The sequence below is a fragment of the Chelonoidis abingdonii genome, chromosome 9 (genome assembly GCF_003597395.2).
Source record: "Chelonoidis abingdonii isolate Lonesome George chromosome 9, CheloAbing_2.0, whole genome shotgun sequence".
NCBI lineage: Eukaryota > Metazoa > Chordata > Testudines > Testudinidae > Chelonoidis > Chelonoidis abingdonii.
The window spans coordinates 15,620,653-15,647,425 of NC_133777.1; the positions used below are offsets into that span (position 1 = coordinate 15,620,653).

The following is a 26,773-nucleotide window of genomic DNA, read 5'->3' on the forward strand; positions in this document are numbered from 1 at the left end:
CCAAGCTCCAGGCATGGTTGACTTGCCAGCCAAAGCATCCATATGTAACCCTGGTGTAGATGTGCGGGCTCAGGTTGGAACACAAGCTTTAGAACCCTGCGAGCTGGGAGAGTCCCAGAACTTAGGTTGCAACCTGAGCCCTGGAACGTTTACACTGCAATGAAACTCCTTCAAGGCCAGAGCCCTACAAGCCTGAGTCAGTTGTCATGGGCCAGCTGCAGGTGTTGTAGTGTAGACATCTTGTATCCTAAGGGGAATGAGAGATCCTATAGTTAAAGGACTTGTCTACCCATTTTTATTTTATTTAGAAATGGGTAAGACAAATGCATGAACATAAAGGTTACAGAAGGTTTCTGCACTGGCAGCTCTCTTTATTGGTTATTCTTTATATAGTGTAAAAGAATGAGTGCAGGCTCTGAAAAGACTCCTGGGTTGGCCAGAGGGATTGCCAGAGAGCAATGCAAGCCTACCACTGTCAGGGGCGGCTCTAGCTTTTTTTGCCGCCCCAAGCACGGCAGTCAGACAGCCTTGGGCAGCTTGCCTGCGGGAGGTCCGCCAGTCCCACGGTTTCGGTGCACCTGCCACCGAATTGCCGCCGAATCTGCAGGACCAGCAGACCTCCCGCAGGCAAGCCGCCGAAAGCTGCCTGACTGCCCCCCTTGCAGGGACCGGAGCGCTGGTGCATGGAGCCGCCACTGACCACTATCACCCTGTCACGAATAGTGCATGACACCTCTAGAGACTCAAATTGCTGACTACTGACAGGCCAGAGAGAGATGTTTGAGAACCACTAGTCTGGAGTGCTCCCAGTGTCTTCCTATGCTGGAGCAAAGGACCAAACAACATCCAATTTTGAGTTCCCATATGGCAATGTGCTGTGCTATCTCTAGACAACTGGGCTGACTAAGAAGCTTTACTACATAATGACCACTGTGATAAAGTCAGAATACATTCCAAAGTCACCCTTTGCAAGTGAACTCCTCAAAAGGTAGTTTTTAATTTATTTTATAAAATAAAATGCAAGTATGTAGCAGAGCTTGACAGCACTACCAGTGCAGGCATGGCCAACACAGCTAAGCTGAACAGAATATTTTATAGGGGGAAAAGCACTCTTGTAAACAGTTAACACAAAACCAATAAATCCTCCAGTTGGCACCTTTTAGAGGACTCTAAAGTAAATATAGCTGCAAAAACCTACAATGGAGGCGAGCATTTCTCATCTCTCTAATGAGTCAAGATGCAGTGGGTGGATTACTGATAAGAATATTTGGAACATGTCACTCTAAGAAGGGCTGCCAAATGAAACCAAAGTTATATGGTTTTCCATCTGTGTGGCAGACAGCCTTTTAGAATTGAATCAAATCCCAAAGCTATGCCAGCCAGGCTCTCCAAATGTTTCTGTGCTTTCAATGAGCAGTCCTGTGAAGTCAAGAGTATCAGAGTATTCCAGCTGTTTCTGATGGAATAGAAGATGATGCAACATAAGGGAGTCTCTGTCAGACATGCCTGGTACCAGAGTTTATCCAAATATTTCCAACAAAAGTTTTTTTCCCTGATAGAAAGCCCTCAGTCAACCAAAAGGAATTATTTACATTTAAGTCAGAAATTTTAGTTGTTCATTACAAATTTCATGAGCAGGGGGAAGGAATGGAGAAATGAACCACTGACTTTTTCACCTTGCTCTTCCCCGCCCATCCCCCAAAGAGAGAGAATGTTCCCAGCAGAACAAACAGAAATGTTTTGAAAAATTAAAAAAATATTTTTTTAAATTTGTTACAAAACCCCATTTCACTGAAAATTTCAAATGAAATTTAAAAGATTCATTTTTCAAATTTTTCCATGAGGTATACTAAACTCCCCCACCCCCAACAGCTCTACTTGGTAAGGCAGGCATCACAAAATGTCTGTATCATTAAACAAAAAATAAACAAACAAATGTAAGTGAATTTAGCAATTATGAAAGGTGATGAATGGAAAGGCCCAGAGAATTAAGTCCTCTGTTCATTCATAGAGCAGGTATAGCGCAAGCTTTCCACACAATACCCTGTCAGTGTGCCTCAATCCTGCCTGGAGAGAGACCACTTCAAAAGGGCAAGAAGGCAATTCACTCTCTTTATAACAGTTCTACATGCATCAATAAATTCCAAGTGTGATGGTTCTCGTGAAGTGACTGGAACCAGGGATTAAAACTGACATGCTTCACACAAATCACTGAACATACATCAGATGGTAACAACTTTTGGTTCATACTGATTTGGCTGGAAACAGTGACTTACATATAAAACTATCATTTGCTTGAGTCATCCACTTCTCTGGCACTAAAATAGTTAAGTAAAAAAGGCTGTTGAGGATTAATGGAACATATTGCCATGCATGCTACAGGAAGAACTTACGGAAGCACTGATAAGAGAAAGGGAGGGATAGATGTGTTGGAGGTTTTCCAAAATTTCCAAGCCAAACAGTTAATCTGAAAATAAAATATTTAGAATCTTAAGCACTTATGAATTCTGAGGAAGAATGCAGATATGATGTTTATTACATTTTAAAAATTAGCATATGTAGAATTATGCTTATCTTCAGAGAGTTTTTTCATGCATGCAATTTCTATAAAGTTGTTTGTAGCTTCCTCTTCCTGTGTGCCAGAGATGAGTGCCATGTTTGGGTGCATATCAGGGTTTGTATGAGTTTTAAATAGATTATTCATGAGTTAGCTACAAATCAAGAATAAACTGCAGGAATTATTCTGCAATTAATTCTTGAACTACAAATGAAATAGTGAAAATTGAATCTGTTAATGGACAGTTCACACAGAAGATCTGAAATTCATTAAAAAAAAAAAATGATGAATTCACCCTGCTCTAATCCACCTACAGTTTGTGTATTAGATTATGTATCTAGACAAATATACACACACTATTATGATTCCAATTTTACCTGATATGGAGAAAGCAACTGGAGATTCTTTTCAAAGAATCTGAAATTATTTAGAAAAGAGTCAGTGCTCATACGTTCAATCTGCTGGCATGTTACTCCTTTCACCAACTGCCCTATACTGATAGAGAGAACAACACATGATTTCATGAATTTGTTAGCATGATCCAGGGCAGAAGATCGTTATCTTTTTCATTCTACAGACCAAATCCCAAGAAAGAACCCTTTCTGGACACCTCTTCATTCCTCCCCACCCTTGTGCCCTCCTCTTCATTTCACTTCCACTCCCCGCCCCCTGCCTCTTTGTGGCCTTCTCTGATAATGAATCATTAAAGTCATCGGAAAGCGGAGCTGAGCCTAAACTGAAAAATGTAGATCAAGATCTTTGGGGGTCTTTTCATATATCTTTTGAGCTTAAGGGTTCCTCTTTATGAGAAAGATGAATGGGCTTGGGGTCCCATGAGATGAAAGGTGCTATATAAATGTAAAATATTTTGAGAGTTATAGAAGACTGTTTGTTTCATTGCCACTCTGATAACAAAATGAGGCTTCCAACGCATTTCACCTGGGTGTAAAACAGTGAGAGTAGTATCCATACCTTAAGAGGTCAGCGGGAGCTGTTGTTTTCTTAGACAATAATTCATAGAGAAACAAGGCCTGAAATTAAAAATACATGACAGTGCATCCAGGGTAATTTGTATGATAGCTCAAAGAAATACTGTAGAATCTTTCGTATGAATTTTAAAAGCATTAAACATGATTGTGAGGCCTGAGTCCTGCAACCCCTTTTCACAGGAATAGTTATTATCACTGACTTAAGTGATGGCATGTAGGTTAGACAATGATCATGATACCTCTATGTATAGACTACAGGATTGGTTTCAAATGCAAGTGGCAATTACACAAAATGCAGGAAGAAGAAATATGTGGCAGAATCTTGACAAGCTTTGTGCCTAGTTCATATTAAAGAACAGTTTATTCTTATATAAAATTCCTTATAATGCTGACCAGGTCAGTGAGACCTTTGATTTGGGTGTCATCAAGGCATATTTGGATTGATTCCTTCCTTCTACCTATATTCTCCAATCTCATTCTGAATTTATGCGTCTCTATCTCTACTCTTCCCATTGTCCAGTAAGCAACAGAATACACCTCTGAAAATGGAGTAAGAAAGGAAAACAATAGTAATTATGACTTTTTTTCTATTGGAGAAATGTGGCCTGGGATCCTAATCAAGAGAGAAACCCTTTAAAAATTAAAAAAATTGTCTTGAAGTGTTTTTCTGTGCTTTAGAGGAAATCTATTTTTTGTATTTATAAAGGCATCAGTCACAGCAGAAATGGAAATACTATAATTACTCATTACCTGGCTCTTTCGTAATTCTTTTTCTTTTACTATTGAAGAGTTAAAACCAGTTTCCTTCCATAAATCAGAAAGACATACTTCTTTAAAAAAAGTTCCTTGTATATCTGTGACTCCTGAGGAAAGATCTCTAGATGCAAGCATCTAATAAAGAGGAAAAAAGACAGTACATGGGACATAGAGTTTATTTCCAGATTCATAGGATTTGACTAAATTCTTTCAATTCAATGTAATATTCCTTAAGAGACTGCAGGTAAAGAGTTACTTCATTACTCAGAATTAACACGTTACTGAATGACAGAGGGTAAAATACATAACTTTTTAAGTGTATTTGGCGTTTGAGAGGAAAACAGAATACAAATAGGAAGTAATTATTTCGGTGAACAACTCAGCCAAAATCCACATGTAATTTTAAACAGTGTGTTAAAAAAATCATGTTCTGCATATAAGGTCATTGTGCTTTGGTGCAGATGGAGAGGGGGATTAAGAATTTACTATTACCTTAGTGAGGATACCTTGTTGTTGTGCAGGTGATAAATGAGAGGCATACTGGGATAAGGTGCCTCTAATAACTTGAGAGAGCTCCTTTGGGTTCATGTTGTAGAATGATTGAGTACTAATTCCAGTCACCAAAGCACCCATTTGACTAATGTTATAAAATGATAAAACCTATACAGAGATCAGGGAAACAAAAGGGGAAGTTTTCAAATCTACGTTTAGCAGAAATCTTTAAAGTAAAACTTCAGAACCATTAATACTAGATGTGTAATATGTTTCTTGTCTAAAATTCACCTTTGGAATGTAGAACCTTCAGTAACAATTTTAACATTTCTTAAAGTTCAGCTAGTTGTGGCAGCAACTCAGAACTGAAAGAAAAATTGAGTACTAAAAATGCACATTCTTCCTATGTCAAGTTATATCTTAGGCGCTATACTTTCCTATTTTGTGTTAAAACACTGTTTAAACAGAATTTTCTGACCAGCTCTGTCAATGACAGCATAACAGAAATCTTGTACTGAGAATACATTATAGAGTAACTCTGGATATTCCAAACTTTTCAAAATCAACAGTTGCAGTTGAAAAAAAAAGGTTCCTGTACTTCGTTTTTATTAAATGTGATAAAGTTATATCAGAAAAATCCCAAATGTACCTTTTCGTAAGTGAGGTATTTGCTGGATAAAACCATAATTTGGCTTTTTGCCCATCCAGGGACTTGGTTTAATGTTGAAATAGCATTATGCACAGCTTCAGGTGACAAAGAGTCCAGCTGACTTGAAGTCAATCCAACCACCGCATCTGACAGAGACCCAAGGGTATCATTCAAGGTCTGGTTTTGCATTGCAATGTCTAGGAGTTGAGCTTTGAGCTACATCAAGAAAAGGCAGATGCAGAGCATGAAGTTGTATTTAAGAGCAGGGAGGTTTGCCAACATCTAATTTCCATTGTTACCCAAACATTATCAAGGGTTTTCTGACTAACCATCAGCACCAGAAGCAAGCATTTGGCAAGAACCAGCATTGACCTGCTAAAAACCAGGGTTGTGAGTTCAATCCTTGAGGGGGCCATTTAGGACTCTGGGGCAAAAATCTGTCTGGGGATTGGTCCTGCTTTGAGCAGAGGGTTTGACTAGATGACCTCCTGAAGTCCCTTCCAACCCTGATAGTCTATGAACCTACTTCACAGAAATCCTGAAGTAGACCCACTGATGGCAAATAGATATGAAGCGTGAGGAAACAGGCTGAGAGGACTAAATGCTGTTAAAAGCATCAATGGGCTTTTATCTTTTGCATTACTTATTTGAGTACTTTTTTATGTATTTCTTGCAGGTCAGTAATTTGTCACTCCTTTCTTGTTGGATTCTAAAGAAGAAATTTATCCTAGAAAGGGGGAGGGTGAGAAACAGATTAGCTAGGAGAGTTCACACAAGAGTGAACAAATACACACCTTATAAACATCAGCCTGGAAGCCTCTCAGTTGATTGCATTTCATCATTTGATGAAGTAAAACCCGTGCCACAGTGGCATCCATTTGTTCCATATTATCATAAAAACAAACCAACAAGCCTAACCTGTATGAGACCAGAAACGAGTTAGCTAATTGCAGATACATGAATGCAGCTCCTGTACTCATAGTCTTTAACTAACTTTCTGATCACTTCTAGTTGTCACCAACACCTTGAATTACAATCTTTATAGCCCTGAATGGTCTGAGACCTACACTCTCTTGTATTCTGTGAAAATCAGTTGGGAAACACTTGCTGTCAGAACTTAGGTTAATGATTCAATATGTTGTGGAAAGATTCTCTCAGTTGAAGGAGCCCATTTTTGGAACTTGCTCCCTTTGGAAGGATTTTGGGTATAATCCCCACTTTAAAAAGGTTGAAGGGGTGGACAGGATGCTCTCTAGGTGTCTGACAGGCTGAGTTCCGATTGGAATTATTATTTTAATATTGCTGGGATTTCACTATATTGTATAATTAATTAATGTGCTGGGCATCTAGAGTCTTGGATAGGTTTTATTTTATCATTTTAAATCTAAATAAATAAAAATCTACCATGTTTCACATCTAGCATAGCTCCCTATCCACCACACAGGCAGAGTTATGTGGCTGCTCCACTGGATGTAGATTTGTTCAACAGCAGTTGTAAGAAAATCCAATTGATACCCAACAGAATGACTGTAGCCATTTGCAATGCTCTGTTGTACTGTTTACCCTCACAACACAACCATTTTCAGAGGCAGGGGGAGGCAGAGGTGATGTTTGATTAGGGGGCTGGAGCACATGACTTATGAGGAGAGACTGAGGGAACTGGGATTGATTAGTCTGCAGAAGAGAAGAATGAGGGGGCATTTGATGGCTGCTTTCAACTATCTGACAAGGGAAGTTCCAAAGAGGATGGTCTAGACTGCGTTCTCAGTGTACCAGATGACAGAACCAAGGAAGTAATGGTCTCAAGTTGCATATTAGGAAAAACTTTTTCACTAGGAGGGTGGTGAAGCACTGGAATGGATTACCTAGGGAGGTGGTGGAATCTCCTTCCTTAGAGGTTTTTAAGGTCAGGCTTGACAAAGCCCTGGCTGGGATGATTTAGTTGGGGATTGGTCCTGCTTGGGCAAGGGGTTGGACTAGATAAGTGATTCCTAAACTGGGGTCCATGAAACTTTACAGGGGGTTCTCGGGAAAAAATTCCCTAATGGTAGACAGAGCTGTCCCTAGGGATTCCAGAAAAATTCATTTTTAAGAGAGGGTTCACAAGACTTGACGTGCTAGTGAAAGGGGTTCACAGCCTGTTAAAGTTGGGGACCACTGGACTAGATGACCTCCTGAGGTCCCTTCCAACCCTGATATTCTATGTTATTATATGAAACATGATTTTGTTTCCTAGCATGGGCAGGGCATACAACTGTGTGTACAGCTGAGAATTACATGCCTAATACCCTTCTGGCTGAGTTGAACCAGTAACTAAAACTATATTAAGAACACAATAAAGTTCAAACTGCAAGCTTGTAAAACTTAACTGTTCTACAAAGCTCCGCTACACACTGTTTCACTCAGCACCCTCCTGGTTAAGTATATAGCAGAGTTTCATAACATAGAAAGAAAAAAATCTGTCCACGCTGGTTAGGAAAAACACGCTGTGAACAGCCATTTCCAGAGGCATTTGTTGAATGCATGATTTCAGCTGTCAGGTTGACAGGACCTTTGTGCATCAGCCACATGGACACATTTGACCTGATGGTCATATCATAGTTATGGTAAAATATCAGCGCTCTCTGATGAGCATTTTCTACTTCTACTGCACTTACAGTCAATGATTAGTCATCAAATGAGCAAAAAAGGCTACAATATTGGCCGTGCCCCTATAGTTAATCATCCAACTGGTTAGTAACCCCATTTACATAAGACTGGAACAACAGGAAAGTGCAGCTATAGCTTGACATTTATGCTACAGCCCTGCTCACAGACAGGATCAATATGCAGAACATGGGCCCACCAGGACTGGTGTCTGAACTATGTGGTTTATGGACATGAACTGAACCAGGTGCTAGCTATGCTGCAGCCTAGTCACAAATTTGGTAAAAGTCTGTACTGTAGATGGGTTCAGACAGCTTTTACTTTCTCTAGTCCCTCAACAGCAAATCGCTTAGCAATGGAACAACCCACTGTTTTAGTGGCCCAACAGAAGTCATGGCGCAGCATCAGCATCAGACTAACAGGCAAATCAACAAAGTATCTATAACCTCACTTCTATAACAAATAGTTACCATCTGATACATTACTGCATTGCCACCAAAGGCTCCTAATCTCCCTTGGGATTAGCAGCAATAAATAATATTACTTCTTAAAAGAGCATTAATAGGGTTAAAATGTGTAAAATAAAGTAAGGGTGTTATAAAATGGACTATATTAAGGACTTTGGAGCATGACATTCCTCCAGTTTGTAAGAAGTTGGCACCTTGCATGGGTAGTAAAACCATTTGTGAGATTCCACCCCCACCCCCCCATTCTTGACACAGAAATATACATGGTGGGCCTGGTTCTCCTCTCACTTACCACCAGTGTAATTCAGGAATAACTCCACTGAAATTAATAAAGTTCCACTGATGTAATGAGAAAAGAATTGGAGTCATAAAGCCTATTCTATATACATTTGAGAAGTCCAAGGAATTGCCTCAGGGGACTGCAAACAACTCCAAAGAGTGGTGTCTTGGGGCTAAATAGGATAATTTATATGACAAAATGTAATATAAATGTAAAGGAACAAAATGGTCTTGCAGGTGGTTCACACTGAGTATTCACGAGAAAGGTTCATTTTTGTTCCTATTGCTATTATTGTTAAAGTGAGTTTAGTGCTGGTTTGACAGCCCTGAAGTTGGAGATCCTCTGTTTACCCACAGAACAGTCACAAGCAGGTCAGCAATGCATGCAAATGTGACTCAGTGAAATACTGCAGGCATAGACATCGTCTTTATGAGTTGCTGGGGGCTGCTTGACCCCACCCATTCCACGCCTTCCCCCAAGCTCCCACCCCGCTTCTCCACTGCCCCCTCCCCCAAGTGTGCTCCACCCTTGCTCCCCCAGTGCCTCCTACATGCTGCTAAACAGTTGATCTGAGGTAGGCGGAAGGTGCTGGAGAGAGGGGGAGGACCTGATCCACGGGGCTGCTGAGCACTCACTATTTTTCTGGAGCACCCACAGAGTTGGCGCCTATGCCTCTGAGAGCCCACTAAAGTAGGGAGGCTAGATCATTCTTTTTACCTATTTCCTCCTTGGCCTCTCTGCTACAACTGGTAATGTGGGTATCAATTAATGACACTTGTGGTGGTGGTGGCTAGTGCATGAGTGATTCCCTCCTCAAAGTCTATTCTGCCATAATGCCTACAGATCAATACCATCGTGCAATGGTTAGGCTGGTGGCTAGCTGAGTCTTCTTATCTGCTAAAAATGAATTTGTTTTATTGTAACCTCATCCTCCTAAACTACCCCCACCCACACACACCTTTTCTGAGTGTTTCATCCACCTGTGAAATTATGCCTGACATATGGGTTGCAAGCTTGCTCAGGCAGGGAATATCTTATCTTATTTGTCTATATGATGCCTACTACAATGGAACCCCGATTCTTGGCCGCTACTAATAACATGGACACCTGTCCACAAAGAAGCTGGTGTGAGACCATCAGGTTATTTTAGAAGCACTTCCAAAAATTCATCAGATGGCAACAACTCTTGGTTATTACTAAGCAGTGGCAGTTTTCAATCAGCAATTTAAAGTAAAAGACCATGATATTCTAACAATCCCATGCAGCATCCAGTCTCTCCCTTCCCTTCGCTCCAGAAAAGCATTTTCAAAGACAGCTAAAAATGAAAATAAGTCTTGCTTGCCTGTAGATAGTTGAAGTGTTTCTCAGATCAAATCCTGATGAGTTTATTCTTTCTAGAAAAGCTTGCGCGAGTTCTGGTGTGATATCATACACTGTATCCAGCTGCTTTGTTGCATTGTCATAGCTTATGAATAGTCTCATCTAATTAGTACAAGCAAAGGCATATTATCAGGAATCTATACAAACTAAAGACATTAATACATGTTTGATACTATAAACTATCATCTGCCTCCTTTCAGATTACACAGATGGCACAAAGAGCAATCTGGATAATACAAAGTTTAAAAAGGCAAAGACCAGTAGTTCTGTATCATACCTAAATAATCTGCAATCTAATATGGGGCCTGATCCTACCTCATCTGAAGAGCTCTCAGTGTGGCCCATGGTTTTGATGGAGATAGATTGTGGGAAAGAGACAATGACAAGCATACACATCTAATTAAGTACTTATGGATGTTGTATATTTTTCAATTTTAAAAGAGGCAGTGGAGTGGTTCATTAATAAATGATCAACTGAACATTTGGATTTAGTTTGCAACTAAATCATTTTAAACATACACAATCTTTCATTTTTAAATTTGTGCTTGTGATCATTCTATCACATCATTGGATAACTGATACATCCAAACACATTTTTCTACTTACTTCATTCAGACTAATTTTCATAATTTCTTCTAATGGAAGATGGACCATATATCTTCCCAAAATCCATAGATTTTCTGCACTGACCCAAGAGGTTGAATCATTTAATTCTGTTTTGTACAAAAATACTCATTCAAATGTAAAGAATGTCATTGTGATTACAAATAAACATTATACTCTGTACATCTTCATTGCTGGATAATCAAAGGATCTCTAAAATCAGAACACTACTAGGTCCTGCTCTTAAAAATGGACAATGTCAGATAGTTTAAATCCATAAATGGTGGGGAGGAGATGAGTTATAACCAACACTTTCCAAACATTAATAATAGAAGTGCATTCATTAATATTTTAAATGTCAATAAATCAGCTTTGTTTGCTTTTAAAACTTTCCGCTGAGGTTTGTGCATCCATCTGTTGCAGCTCCACGCTAATAATGAGTATCAGAAAGTGAAAATGACTAGTCTGTCTGTACTGCCTAAACTAAACAAAATGCAAAAGTAAAAAGCAGTATGAAGTAGCAGTTTTCATAATCAGATGTGTTATTTGGTAACATAGGTAAAGCACTTTATATTTGTATATTATTAACCAGACAGGGTCCCTTTAAACGACTGATTATACACTATGACTATACAGAACACTCTCATTGTTAACTGAACTGATAGTAACCTCAGAGAAAGTAAAAAATATTTAGTACAGCCATAAATTAGGATAAAAACTGAAGAAATACAATACCTTATAAGAAGAACAATCATTTGCATTTATATAGCACAATCCAAGGACCTCAAAATGTTTTACAAATAAACAAATCACAACAGCCCTGGGAAATAATTATCCCCATTTAACAATTGGAAAAACTGAGATACAGAGCAGCTAAGGCTTAAATTTTCTAAAAGTGGCTATGAATTTTGGGTGTCTCAATATTTGGGTGCTCAGCTTGACATCCCTGCAACCTGATCTGCAGAGATACTGATCACCCACAACTCTAGCTGATTTCTATTAATAGTCATGAATATAGGTCAGAGTTTTCAACATCTCTGAAAAAATCAGGCCACAAGTTTCTCAGACTGATGCATCCAAAATTAGTGGGCATTTTTGAAAACACAGATCTTAAGTGACTGCCTTATAATGGTTGTATGGTGAAACAGAGTTCAGAATAGACTCCAAAAGTCCTTGCATCTAGTCCCTTGCTTTCATTATTAGATCATACTAACTCCCACCACCAAGCACATTAAGAGACAGGAAGGAAGAGAAAAGAGGAAAAAGCTGGGAGAAGGAGAAGAGGAAACGTGCTTTTGGCAACTCTGGAGACTAGGGTCCCTGGAGCCTTCTTTTGTTCTTTAAAAATCAGGCAGAAAACATAAAACACATCAGCACCAGTTTTTGCAAAAGCCACCAGAGTTCATCATTGGAGAGGTTGGTATTTTTAATAGGAAATAAACGAGAATTAGCTGAGTTACTTAGACACAAATCTCTAGAGAGATGTTTTTGAGACATTAAAACAACACGTCATCTCATGCTGATCCTAAGACCTTGGCACAACTGGACAGGAAGACATGTGGCTATGAAACAGCTCTCTGCCATTCCACAGGAATATACAAATATAAAAATGAGGAAATATCTAACAAAAACTAGAAAAATGTTGGAAAGGCAGCCAACTACATAACACAGATACGTGGTATGTTTCAAGATTCTTGCATTGCTGAGCTGCAGTGGAAGGAGGGGTTGCTGCAGCGGGGTGTGTAAGCTCCGTGCTTCATGTTGTCTTCATACTATTCCTAATCCATAATGGGCACGGGAGCAAGCAAGAGACCATGACAACCAAGACCATTTACCAGTGCTGGAACTCTTAGGTGGGGCACTGTAACTCTCAGTTACTTCTTGGCTGTATATTCACTTGTTAATTAAAGGATGAAGTGTACTTAACAAACAAATCCAGAAGGCAGAAGATCTAGACTCTTTACAACTCTGGCTCAGACTTGCTGTGGGCAAGTAATATACCTCTGTTTCTGAATCTGTAAAATGGTGCTAATCAGAGGCGAAAGTAAGCTGGTACCGGAGCCCCAAGGCTCCCAGCCACCACTGCCACTACCACGGCAGTGGCGAGAGCCCCAAGTGGCGTAGGCTGGGCAGCGCTGAAGGGCTGGCTGGGGGAGTCTGGCCTCAGCCCTGCCCCTTCCGCCCGAGGCCCTGCCCCTTCCAGGGGCCCAGAGCCATCCCGCCCCCAACACCTCTCCCAGGAGCCCAGCCACCCTAGTAAGTCCTTTAAGTTTCTTTCACCCCTGGTGTTAATACCTACCTACCTCTCAGGGGTGTCTGAGGCTCAATTATCATCAGTGTTTACAGATTACGCTGATTTCTTTAGATGGAAGATTGCACAGGAGCTTGATCCTGCTCCATTGAAGTCACTGGGCATTTTGCCATTGATTTCAATGGGAAGAGGATCAAACCCTGGAAGCACAAATTGCTATTACTACTAAAGGGCTGCTAAAGTGGCTAATGACCTTCCCTGATGTCTTGTTTCTGTTGCTTTGGTGCCCCCTAGTGGAATGTTTGCTGTACTGTTGGGCCCTGGAATAAGCACCTCAGCCATGGGAGATAAACAGCTGTGAAAGGCAGGAGGTGGGTATTATTGTATTATTGGGAAGGAGGTACATTTATTTTAGGTTTCAGAGTAGCAACCGTGTTAGTCTGTATCTGCAGAAAGAACAAGAGTACCTGTGGCACCTTAGAGACTAACAAATTTATTTCAGCATGAGCTTTCGTGAGCTACAGCTGAGCTGAAGTGGGCTGTAGCTCACAAAAACTCATGCTGAAATAAACGTGTTAGTCTTTAAGGTGTCACATGTACTCCTGGTCTTTTTACATTTATTTTACTTTGCTTTTAATCTTGTCATTTCTCTGAATGAGCCAGTGCCCCAGTGGCAGAACCCTCACAGCCTCGTGTTGTGTTTAAAACATGGCAGCTAACATTTTCAAAGATCACCTATTTTCCTAGTCTAAACAGGGTACCACAGTGAACTTCACCTCAGAGCAGAGAGCCTGCACTAGGATAATACACAACTTAAATCCCCTATAAGGCTTAGAAACAGGACCAAAGAAGCACGGTGTCCTTGTGTATGGTCCTCTGTACAAGGGTGGCGTTCACCTTTAAGAATAAGCATATTTTATAATTGTATCTGCAGTGCAACTCTAGCAAAGGACGTATGTTTACTGTATGCTGGACAGATGTATAGTATTTAAGAGGGCTGCCCTTAACACAGCACTATTCATAATGAGCGAAAAGTTCACTAGGAAAGATTAACCCTTTCCTAGCCATGTTTCAAGCTAGATACCTTCCTTTCACTGTTCAACATACCATTGGTGATATAGGATTTTTGTAGAATCTGCTTCATCCAGTCATACAGAGTTCTTTGTGCATTTGCCGTTGTCTTGTCATAGAGATCCTTGAATACGGCTGATCTAAATGATAAAATGGCACATGCAAATTAATTGATAAGTGGAATTTCTTTTAATGGTACAGATTAGCAAACATGCTTTTATAGTATCAGAATGAATGAAAACTGAAAATAAAGTTGTATCTTGATGCCAGATACAGAGCCGCCATATCAAACTCTTTTTAAAAAAAAAGTATATTTAATCAGAAGACAATAGAAATTATTGTTTTCATTGGGAAATAAATGACTTACAAGTTTCTGAAAGTGTCTTGTGGAAGATCTTTAGGGAGGTTTCTAATGACATCAGGTTGGAGATAGCTCACTGACGACACCCGCAGAACTTGGCTTAGTATAGCCACACATTCCATAGAGCTCAAAGCTGGAAAGCATTTCTCCAACGTAACAAGGAACAAGGTCCTGTTTCCTCCTGGGCTTTGGAAAATTCTCTCCCTAATCCTGTCCAGATCGAGAACAATATTTCCCAATTCCTGCAGGTATCCAAGAGTTAAGAGAATATATTACTTTCATCATTAATTTAATATATTTTTAATCCGAAGCCTGATAAACAGCAGTGTTGACACAATATTCCACTATTTCGAAATAGAGCAGCAATGAAAGACTGTGGCTGATTGCATTACTGGGGATTATTCTTTTCTTCTGTGGGCCAAAAATCAGCTTGAAGCTCTCAAGCAAAGTGAAAAGCAGAAAAAGGCTACTAATGGCTGGAGATTACGGAGTATTCGCCTGGATACATGAGAAAATGTGAAGATTTGTGGCAACCTGTGCATAAAGTATGTATGTATGTAGATAGATGATCACCTTACACCCCTGCCCCAGAATGGACCTTTTCCACATGCCGTATTTCTTGCAATGCCTACCCAAACATACATCCTTCAGAGACTGGGCAAACACTCAAAAACACACTGTAAGAACACTCTTGCCCTGATAGAGAAATGGACTAGAACTAATAGGTCATTTCCCAACTTAAATGTCTGTTGTTCAAAGACAGTACTTTCAGGGCTGATGTTTCAGTGCTAGTTCCAGGGATCACAATCAGTCCTGGAGGCTATGAATACCATGTGAGAAAATGCCATTTGCAGCTCTGATCAGTTTTATTTTCATAGCTCCCAAAGTGTTCTAGGAACTTACCTGTGTGCTCTGACAATGCGATCTGAATCGCAACTGTCTGAGTAAAACAGACTCTACAATACATTAAAATCTTGTATTATTGGGCACTTATCACATGTCTCCAGAGGATCATCCTCCATTTCTCTTGGTTTGCTCTCCCTCGTGTCCAGGACACCTATGTTGCACGCCTTTCCTCCCATCACAGAAGACCCTCTCTTCCCTATTCATAAACACCAAGTGATGGCCCCAGTCCTGAAAAACGATACATGTGGGTGGACTCATAACACCCATGTGAAACCCCACTGATTTCAGCAAGACTCTATGTGGGCATAAGGGTCTGACACACAGATCAAATTACAGTATCCGGTCGTATATTGGTAGATGAAAGTGCTCTGTCCCCCACATCATTGCTTAGTGCACTGTTCTCATATTCCCACACCCAATCAACAAGGGATGTAAAACACCAAACCTGGGACTCGAATTCATGTCTGCTGGGTTACAGTGTGAAACATTCACAGAAAAATTGACAGTCTGGGCTTCTTTCTATTTAAACATCAAGAGGCAGCTCTCACTTCTCATACAATGAGTACAAAGTGACTTACAAAACGGTTCTTTTTGCTTCTGAAGAGATATTTCACTGCAGTTTGAAACTGCTGATGATTAATCTGTTGAAAATCTGACAGCAGCTGTTTGGGCTGGTATAGAAGGTTCTCCAGGTAGTTTTTTATAGACCTCTGCAGACAGGATGGGAATAATAAAATGTATAAATATATATACACACACACACACACACACTCTCTTAATCTTTTACTCCCGCAAACTCTCTGTTTCAACGCTCCAGGCTGAAAGGGTAAGGACTACCAAGTTCTAACCCTGGCTCTGAAAATGACTCCCTCTGTGGCAATGGGTAAGTCATTTTACATCTATGCCTCAGTTTATCCATTTGTAAAAAAAAAAGAAAGGGAATAATAATACTTCTCTACTTTACAATGGGCTGCGACAATTAATCCCTTCAATCACTTTGAAGATTAAGAATACTGAGGTGAAAGAAACATGCAACTGAATGGGAAGGCCAGTACATGCCAGGTCCTCAGTCAATGAGCAACATCACACCCCACCACCAGTGAACAAAGTCCTATCTGTTTTGGAACTCAGAGGGAACAGATAACATTAAAAGAAGCCATTATAAGCATCAGAGCCGCAGCCGTGTTAGTCTGTATCAGCAAGAAGGAGTACTTGTGGCACCTTAGAGACTAACAAATTTATTTGAGCATAAGCTTTCATGGGCTACAGCCCACTTCAACGGATGCATGCAGTGGAAAATACAGTAGGAAGATATATATACACAGAGAACATGAAAAAATGGATGTTGCCATACCAACTATATGAGAGTAATCAGTGAAGGTGGGCTATTATCAGCAGAAGAAAAAGAACTTTTGTAGTGGTAACCAGGATGACCCATTTCCAATAGCTGACAAGCAGGTGTGAGTAACAGTAGGGGGGGAAATAAACATGGGGAAATAGTTTTTACTTTGTGTAATGACCCATCCACTCCTAGTCTTTATTCAAGCCTAATAGTGTCCAATTTGCAAATTAATTCCAATTTTGCAGTTTCTCTTTGGAGTCTGGTTTTGAAGTCTTTTTGTTGGAGTATTGCAAGTTTGAGGTCTGTAATTGAGTCACCAGGGAGGCTGAAGTGTTCTCCGACTGGTTTTTGACTGTTATAATTCTTGACATCTGATTTGTGTCTATTTATTCTTTTGTGTAGAGACTGTTCGGTTTGGCTAATGTACATGGCAGAGGGGCATTACTGGCGCATGATGGAATTTATCACTACAAACTTTTTTTCTTGCTGATAATAGCCCATATTAATTAATTACCCTTCTAATAGTTAGTGTGGCAATGCAATTTTTTCATGTTCTCTGTGTACATATATATCTTCCTACTGTATTTTCCACTGCATGCATCCAATGAAGTGGGTTTTAGCCCACGAAAGCTTATGCCCAAATAAATCTGTTAGTCTCTAAGGTGCCACAAGCACTCCTCGTTCTTTTTGCTGATAAAGGCTAACTTGGCTACCACTCTGAAACCTGTCATTATAAGTGTGATTAGTACTGGCATCTCACCTGCACTCTTCCCTGGACTGGACTAAAAATTAATACTATATTGAATTCCAACAAGACTATTTCAAAACTAGTTTGAAGTTGTAATTTTTGTTGTTCTCTTTGCTTAGGGTGCAAAAGAATCCGCATTGCAAACAAAACACATTTTACCATGCCAGAGATTACAAATACCTTCTGTTCCAGGAAGACTACACTGTTTAGAAGTGTTAATGAAGCTAATCAACATAAGTGGATTTTAAATTCATTAGAAACAGATGGGAGAAGACTTTGTTATAAACAGAGCAATATGAGTGACAATGGTTATCTGTCTTTTAAATTGCACAATCTTTTCAGTTGCTAATGATATATTATGACTGAATATTACTTAAGCCACTGTTCCTGTACTTGTAATTGGAATACAACTGGTTCTGTGTGCAATATAAATCCTTAGAACACTGTATCCTTCATACTCAGTATGTACAAACTGCTTTACAATTAGCCAATTGATTCACTAATAATTCCTAGAATAGATTCCTAAATATTAAATACCAGTATAATCAGCAGAAGGCCTAATTACAGGTACAACTTTAACCAGAACTTCATCTGCTGTAAATCTACATAGCTCTATTGACATCAGCTCAGGATCTCTAAATGTTCCCTACACTGCTGATTACCTTATGCATTAAATCCTTCTTGTAACTTTTATTTCTACTTTAATTCATATCCTTTTATTTCTACTAAAAATCAATAACCCTTATGCCTGTGACTATTCACAGTCATCTAAGGCTACTTTAAACTTATACCATAGCTCTCCATGAAAGCATCAAAAACTAAAATTAAAAGCAAAACCTTAATGTGGATCCATATAGTTTTGGAAGAGCTACAATGATGAAATGGAGTCATGGGACACTGATTCATGGGCTTTTTGAGACAGTTAAGAATGCAAACTGGACACTAGATTATTTGGGGGACCAAATTCAGATCTGGTGTAAACGGTGCAGCTCCACTGATGACATTGCTCCAAGTCTGAACTTGGCCACCATCATTTGTAATGACTGTGGATAACGAATGGCATATACTTCCTGCACTACTTATGCTGCCATGAGAAGGGTTTTTTTGGTTTGTTTTTTAACAAAACAGAGTTCAGTGAAGTCTTCAAAGGAGAGAGAGATTTATAGGAAATCTAGTATCTCACATTCCTTAGAAGTAATGCAAAGCTCAGCTAGACCTGAAGCATGGGTTAGGAAATCTTCTGTTTTATGGATAAACATGGTGTGGCTATGTTACTTGGCTAGCAGTTACCATACCAAAGAGCGCATGCAAGCCTACAGTGCAAACATTCAGGCCCTGCCTTGCTTCCAAAAGAGGAGCAAAAGGGCCCTTTTCTTTATTATTTGTGTCTTAGTCCTCTGCAAACTTCTGAAGGCCATAAAGCAAAGTACTCTACCCTCAATTTAATACTGACCTGCAGTATTATACAGACTTATTGGTCAACTCTATAATTTAACTCTACAACTTAGACAACAGACACCAATTTTCTGAATATTTTCTCCCTCTCTCTTTAGTAAGAAAGTTTTGTCTCTTAAAATGGTACTAACCTGTAGGCTGCTAATAGTAAACATAACATTCTGAGCATGGAAATATGCCATGATTTTTTTAGGCATATCTGTTGTCCATACATTAGTGCTACAGCAGGAAAAAAAAAAAAAGCAAAATACAGGTAAAAAAATAAACTACTTTTGCTTACAAGAGAAAATAAATATGACAAACAAACACTATTACTAATAAGACAGTGATGCAAGGATTTAGTTAATCTTTTTGCCAAAACAGATTTACACTTAAACCCATGATTACAGTGGAAAAAATTTAACAAAGTTAACTATCAAAAAGTTTTTGAAATAATGTAGCATGTATTTATTCCCAGCCTCATTCCATGTATATTTCTGTTTTGGCATGAGAAATGGTTTTATACTTGTTAATTTTCATTGTAGTTCTGAATCATAACAACTAGATGCACCAATCCACTATACAATGATTTGGTGGTTTAGAATTCCGTATGCAGAGCCTGTGATAATGCAGGTCATAGAGCTAATAGTGTATATATACACTATACATAATAGGTTAATATTAGTGAACACTAAATAGATATCCTTTGATTACACTTTTTATCCATAATGTTCTATTCTAGTGCATACACATATACTATTTACATTACAGGATGTCATACATTACCCCTGAAAATGGAGTATATCAAGGAAAGCTAAACAAGAAAATAAAACAAAAAGAATTAATATGTTGCATGATATCTGAAAATGTTTTCAAACACATAGGTAGGGACAGTTTTATATATTACCATTCAGATATTTTCCAGCTATTACTTCCTCCTAAAGGGTATAAACAACAAATGTGTGTAATAACACAAACATTTTTAGATTATATTGCAGAATTTTGGAAGATAGATAAAATAAAAATACTAACCGCAGCTTTTTGTAATAATGGATGCAAACCTGTAAGAGATTATCCTATTACTAAAATTAGATTCAACAACCTTTTAAAAAAAAAAAAGTCTGAACATAAAATAAATGCATCATAAGTAAGCTAATTTTAAAAAAGCACCTTTAATCAAATGTACCTGCAGCAGATGTATAGTGCTAATAAAAATTGCTTAATGAAAGGTCACTGCTTTTAAACAAAACTTTTATTTACAATGTTAATCAAATTCTCTGCTGGCATAACTCATAGTTATGCCAGCAGAGAAACGGATCCCATATTTCTCAGTTGTACTGAATCTATTTTACTACATATAGCATTTTCAATACACAAAACATTCTTTCCCCTATACAAGATTTCTGATCTTACCTTTATCAGACTTCTGACCACTTGCAGTCCCTGCATGATTCATTAATACCAATAAAAAACATATCTTCAGATTTTTGGGCATTTCTTCTACTGTTTATTAGAGTCAGAAGATATTTGGATTGCAAAAGAAAATAGAAGACAATGTCAAAAGACAATATTTATCCTAAAGTTTCAGTTATAAATTAAAGATGGATCTGAGATGCAAAGTTCAGATTGAAATCATCACTTCTCTGAGATTCAGGAGTGTTTGGACCAAGGATTTTAGTTGACTTCTCTACAGTATAATAAATGAATTAAAAAAATATAATAATAGCCCCCAAACTTGATATGTGCACAGTCAGTCTTAATTCCCTTGTATTAGGCAGTTCTTTTAATTTTACTCTCTCTGGTATACATACTAAACAATATTCCAGCTAAAGGATGAACCCAGTTTAGTAAAAAGGAAATATGCATCTTTCTTTGAAATTATGTAATATTTTTATTTATTCTTTTTAAAGCTATGTCAAAGTAAAGAGAGGCATATTGATGTAATTAGGCTCCCAAATAAAAATGAGACTATATCAGTCCTCTAACACTTCCCTAGAACAATATGAGCAATAAAAATGTGTAAAAAGAGCCTAAGCCTGTTGCTAGCATTAGAAAGTTGGACTGTCCCAATGGTTACTCCAATATCCCTACAGGATCTTCGGCATTCACACAATCATCCAGTATGAAAGCCCTTCACAGCACTTGCTGATCCCACTCCAGTGAGAGATGCTCCAGGCAAGGCAGGGCACGGTGCACAGATCAGAGGGAGACCATTGCTGCAAGTATGAGGAGGCAGGTGCTTCCCTTTCCTCAGACCTCTGATGCCGTCAGTCTCCTAGCAGGAGGGTTAGCTTGCATCATAACTAGGTGGACATTTTAGCTACCACAGGGCTCTGGTTGATAGGTAAGTTAGGTAACAAGCTTCTGGAAATAGTGTCCATGCAAATGGAAACATGCAATTTCACTGTCACAAACTGATTCTGAGTCTCTGGATAACGATGATGATTTGTGGAGTCCTAGGTACGGACCAGGACCCCTTGGGGAGAAGGGTGGGAACCCTTATTCACCATCAGTTGGAGTACACTGAGTAGAATGTACATACTTTGCTACGCTTACACTATCCCTCATGCACGGGGCTCCATGCCACAAAGATTATTGAAAGACCAAATGGTTCAGGGTACAGGTAATGGAAAATAGTCTTTCCCTGCTATAGCACTGGTTCCAAATGCAGCCAAGACTGATAGTAACCCACAAATCATCCTATGTGAAACCGGTTTGCTGGTCTTAGTCCAGTTCCCAACAGACATGTATCCCCATCACAACAATTAGCACCCTCATCAGCAATCTCAACACTAAGATCAAGGGCTGAAAGGGCACAGTGAGTAAACTAGCCTCTCGCCTACACAGATAGTACTTCCAGATCAAGGTAGGAACATATTCATTGAGCATTGTGGGGAAGCCTTCAATGCCGTAGCCAATGTCGTACCTGTTCTCTGGAGAATCAGAGGATTTTCTTCTCAGGACTCTCAATCTGGCACCTAGCCCAAGAACTAACTTGACCTTCCCAACAGCTAAAAGAAAAGAATTAATGCAAAACATAACTGTTTGAGATGTTAAATGGTGCCCTCTCGTATATACTGAATCTTAAAATAAAGATCCATTTATTATTTTAAAAATAATACTACAGGATGACCATGCACACTGGACCATCTGGCACCTAACTTTGCGAGAGATCATTGCGTGGGTTTGCCTGCCTTGTTTCTGGGTAGTGCTATAGGGTGGCATTTTAGCTGCATGCATGTTCAATCACCCTGTCCATTCTTATAACAACAGAATTTGGATGCATTGTCTTTTCTTCTATGTTAAATTCACTGTTGCAAATGGTATTCTGATTCTGAAATTAGATATTTATCTCTTTACTAAATTGAATTATTCTACATTTTCATTTATTTGCATAGTGTATATGTGCAAAGTTTTAAATTATTCTGTTTACCATAACAAGTTTCCAATTGCCTTCTACAAATGCCTCCATTTATTAATTCTGTAACACTGATTATAAAATTAACAATGAACCAAACTTTTGGATGATGAAAGATCTTAAGCATTTGATTTTGAGAAGCCAGTTGTCTTAGTCCTGTTCATTTGCACAGACTAAAAAGCTCCTCATACACTTCTCTTTCAGCTATTCCATTCCCAGTTCTACAGGACATCTGTCTCATTCAAACATATCCAGTTTCCCAGACAATGAACTTTCTTGTGTTAGTTTCAGCATTTGCCCTATTAATTTTGCAGGAAGGTTTAGAATTACACTGCACAGTTTAACAGATCATCCCACCACCATTCTCAATTCTGATTTAGTCATTCAAACTAACCTGAGCTGATGTGTGTATGATTTTATTTTAATTAAAGCATGTTCAATAAACCTATAAGGTGATGAAGTGTTTAGGAGGCTGAACTGAACTGGACAGCTAACAGTGCATGAGAAAACACTGCCATTAAATGGCCTTATTTAATGACAGTTCGTAGTGTTCTAAACACTGAAACTATCAAACAAAAATCAGGCAAAAATAGTTCATCTGAAATTGTAAGCAGGTTTTTTTTTTAAATTTTATGGCTATGCCATTCCCCCCTTCCAAGAGATGACATGCAGAGAATGCTGCAGAATGTGTTTTGTCTTCAGCTCTAGAATATTTCCTTTATATAATTTTGTTACAGGGACCTGCCATAGTCTTTATTTGCCTTTTTTATTCCAAATGGCAGCATTTAGAAATTCCTGACTTTTTATCACTGTATTGGTTGACTCAAACAGTGCCCTAATTGAAGCCTGCTTGCTTTGTAATAGGTCAGTGTTACCTCAAATAGCTATTCTCAATAGCCACAGGCACGATTACTGATACAGAAACCCAACAATAACACCTTTCATCCAAATAATCCAAACCAGTGTCTCGCAACCTTTCCAGACTAGTCCTTTAAGGAGTCCGATTTGTCTTGCTTATCCCGAAGTTTCACCTCACTTAAAAATCACTTGCTTACATAATCAAACACAGCACACTATTATTGAAAAATTGCTTACTTTCTCATTTTTACCATATAATTATAAAATAAATCAACTGGAACAGAAATATTGCACTTACATTTCAGTGGATAGCATACAGAGCAGTATAAACATGTCATTGTCTATATGAAATTTTAGTTTGCACTGAGTTTGCTAGTGCCTTTTAGGTAGCTTGTTGTAAAACTAGGCAAATAAACTAGATGTGCTGATGTACCCCCTGAAGACCTCTGCAAAGCCCCAATGGTACACCTACCCCTAGCTGAGAATCACTGATCCAAACGGTTCTACAATCTTTGCAAGCTATTACCAGCAGCAGCTACCATATAGAGGGATCACTACAGGACCCAGCCGGGAACAGGGTGGCATGATTTAAACAGTGCATGGCAGCAGCACCCAGCAGGGTAAGGATGAAATTGAAGAAACAAGGTGCTTATCTGACAGGGGAGGAGTATTAATTATTATGAAGGAATTCTAACACCACAACACCCGCTGAACACAACCAGCCCGGAGACAGGTGCCCCAAATCTGGGCATGCTGCCATATGAAGACTCTCCCCCACCCCTCAATGCGGCGCTCCGCACTTTCCCCACCTCCCCCAGCAGCACCGGGCAGCCTTCGCCAGCCGAGGAACAACCGGTTGCGGGTGTCAGGCTCTCGAGGAACGTCCGACGTCCTGGCTTCCCTCCTGTGCCAGCCGCGGCTCCTCTGGCGGGGGGCGCCTAGGAAAGGAGCGTGGGGAGAGGGCGGGACGGCGGAGGAGGGGCGAGGAGAGGGGGGTTGGCGCTGCTGGGTCTCTCACAGGGGATCCTCGTGCAGCCTGCTTGTGCCGCGGGCGGCTCTTTCCCTTCGCGCCTCGTCAGGGCGGCTTCCCCGGGGAGGGCCTGGCCCGCGGGGCTCGCCCTAGGAGGGCAGGGAGGAGGCGGCCTGCCGGAGATGGAGGGAATCAGGGCGCTCTGCTGCAGCCTGGCGGGCGGGCGGCTGGCGCCGGGTCTCTCGCAGGGGAGCTGCTGCGGGCTGAGCCCTGCCCGCCGGCTCACGGGGTCCGCTGCAGCGGGGGACCTCGGGCTACGCTCCGGCGGCTGGGCTGCCTTGTACCAGCAGCAGCGCCAGTTCCTGCGATACAAAGCGGGGCCGGAGCATCGTCACTGGCCGCGGGAGCCCGTGGGTAAAGTCCAATTTAAATCTTTGCAGGATTGGGGCCCAAGTGCAGAGAATTGCGCGAGAACATAGCCCCTGAGCGCGTAACAAACTCTTCCCAGTCACAGCTTGTTCTTGTCCTGACACGGTTTCATTTGCTCTCAAAACCATTCAGTAGAAATCCTTATTTGAACACGAACCCACACTAAAGAGGTAGAGAGAACGATAATTTGTTATACGGTGCCTTTTGTCTCAAAGGATCCCAAGGCAATTTAGAAGCAGAGAACATACCTGTTTATTACACATTAAGGGCTACATGTTCACAACATCAATATACATAAAAGAAGCTTGCTAGTTTTAATTTTACTAATGTTTGCACCCCAAAATGTACACAACCCCCTTTACTCCCCCAAAGCTGGTCTGACTACTTTTCTGCCAAAATTTAAACAGCAGTTGCTTTGCTAAAAGCTGCGTGGTGTAGACATAGCCTTATAAAAGGCTTCATTACTGATACAAACCATTTGCTATTCCATGGGGAAAAAAATCATAGCCATTAAGGTTGTATAATGAAACCTTTCCAAGGCAGAAGGTACAAAAGTGAAGGCAATGAACAATTACATACAGATTACAAAGGTTGGCTGAAATGTCCAGAAACTGCTTAAGATTCCCAATCACTAATTGAGTTTGTTTAGACTTCAAAACAACAAAAAACACTAGATAAGTCAGTACAGCAGAACCTCACTATAAGGAGCACCAGAAGTAGGAACTGATCTGTTAACCACCCATCTCATTTGGAATGGAAGTACAAATCAGACAGCAGCAGAGAAAAGAACAAAAGAAGAGGAGGGGGGAGCAAATACAGCATAGTACTGTACTAAGGTAAACTACTAAAAAAGGGCAAGTTTAAAAAAAGATTTGACAAGGTAAGGAAACTATTTCTGTGCTTGTTTCATTTAAATTAAGATAGTTAACAGCAGCATTTTTCTTCTGCATAATAAAGTTTCAAAGCTGTATTAAGTCAAGGTTCATTTGTAAACTTTTGAAAGAACAACCATAAGGTTTCATTCAGAGTTAGGAACAACCTCCATTCTCCAGATGTTCATAACTCTGAGATTCTACTTGCTAATATCGGAGTTTTGAGCATTGTGTTCTCTCACAAGAGTTAGATACACCATTTGCAGGCAGAAGACATGCAGCTGCTGTCTCTGTATTTGGTGTTGGGGAAGCTGCTAATCGCTTCAGTGAAATACAAAATCCTAAATGCCTGAACTTGGCTTAGTAGGTGGCTAGCCTTTTTGTTCACCTTTTATTATAGTTAAGAATTGTGCCAAGTTAGTGAGACAGGACATTTAATTGCCTTATTTGAGAGGTCACATTTTTCACCAATGCTGCTCTCAAAATCAGATATTCAACAATTAAGATCACTATAATTCTATAACAATTAAATCAGTGACATAGGATGTGAAAGGCTGCTGCCTCATTATCAAGCCTCTGAACTATATAATCCTCCACTAGCTCTTTTCATAGCACACAATATACTTTAAACTGAAATTTTTATAAATTTGAAAAAAAAACCCAAAACTCTACTCAACAAATAGCATTTAAAACAAAGCTCAGATAATCCTCTTCTGAGGCATTCTGATGTGGCAGTTCTGGTCTCTACCAGCAATGAAAATATGGCTCTGAAAAACAGAGATCTGGATTACAATATTCCAGTGCAGCTACCAGTCAGAGCCAGAAGTCCCATGTACCTTAGAAACAGAAGTTTCCTTCTGATACAATTACACATTTTAAGGGTATAGTATCAGGTTTATTAAAATTAGTATTTAGCTAATGTTACACAGGCACACAACTCAATATATAATCTTCCTATATGTCAATCAGATTCCAGATGATTAGGAATATTAATGAACAAGTACAATCTATATAGTCCATTATCAAAACTATTCTTTCCCACAAATGATATCAGGGAAACATAACCCAATTTCAGCAAATGGGGGCTTTCAAATCGAGGTTTGGATAAAAGAGGTTCTACTGTAGGTGAGATGTTGCCTTGTGCAGTTAAGATGATCTGTGGCCATCAGGAACCAGTCTCTAGGGCCAGATTTTAAAAGGTGTTTAGGCACCTAAAGATGCAGATGGAACCTGTGGAAGTTATGTGCCAAAATTCTGCAACTTTAGGCACCTAACTTCCTTAAAAAAAATTGGT

The 26,773-nt window shown here is 39.6% G+C and overlaps 1 protein-coding gene across 1 annotated transcript in view; it reads right to left on the reverse strand.

Annotated features, from left to right (window-relative positions):
- The window catches only part of OTOA (otoancorin), a 51,455-nt gene extending 31,028 nt beyond the window's left edge, over positions 1–20,427 (reverse strand). Inside the window, exons 1-17 of the mRNA XM_032802173.2 lie at positions 20,346–20,427; positions 19,965–19,993; positions 19,840–19,870; positions 19,719–19,746; positions 19,085–19,172; positions 15,987–16,118; positions 14,509–14,744; positions 14,178–14,281; positions 10,823–10,929; positions 10,179–10,318; positions 6,238–6,361; positions 5,444–5,659; positions 4,795–4,962; positions 4,297–4,437; positions 3,530–3,588; positions 2,935–3,052; positions 2,394–2,467 (exon numbers count right to left, since the gene is read on the reverse strand). Of these exons, the coding sequence (XP_032658064.1) occupies positions 2,394–2,467; positions 2,935–3,052; positions 3,530–3,588; positions 4,297–4,437; positions 4,795–4,962; positions 5,444–5,659; positions 6,238–6,361; positions 10,179–10,318; positions 10,823–10,929; positions 14,178–14,281; positions 14,509–14,744; positions 15,987–16,118; positions 19,085–19,172; positions 19,719–19,746; positions 19,840–19,870; positions 19,965–19,993; positions 20,346–20,427 (1,877 nt within the window). The remainder of the gene's footprint in view (positions 1–2,393; positions 2,468–2,934; positions 3,053–3,529; positions 3,589–4,296; positions 4,438–4,794; positions 4,963–5,443; positions 5,660–6,237; positions 6,362–10,178; positions 10,319–10,822; positions 10,930–14,177; positions 14,282–14,508; positions 14,745–15,986; positions 16,119–19,084; positions 19,173–19,718; positions 19,747–19,839; positions 19,871–19,964; positions 19,994–20,345) is intronic.
- Positions 20,428–26,773: the final 6,346 nt, after the last annotated feature.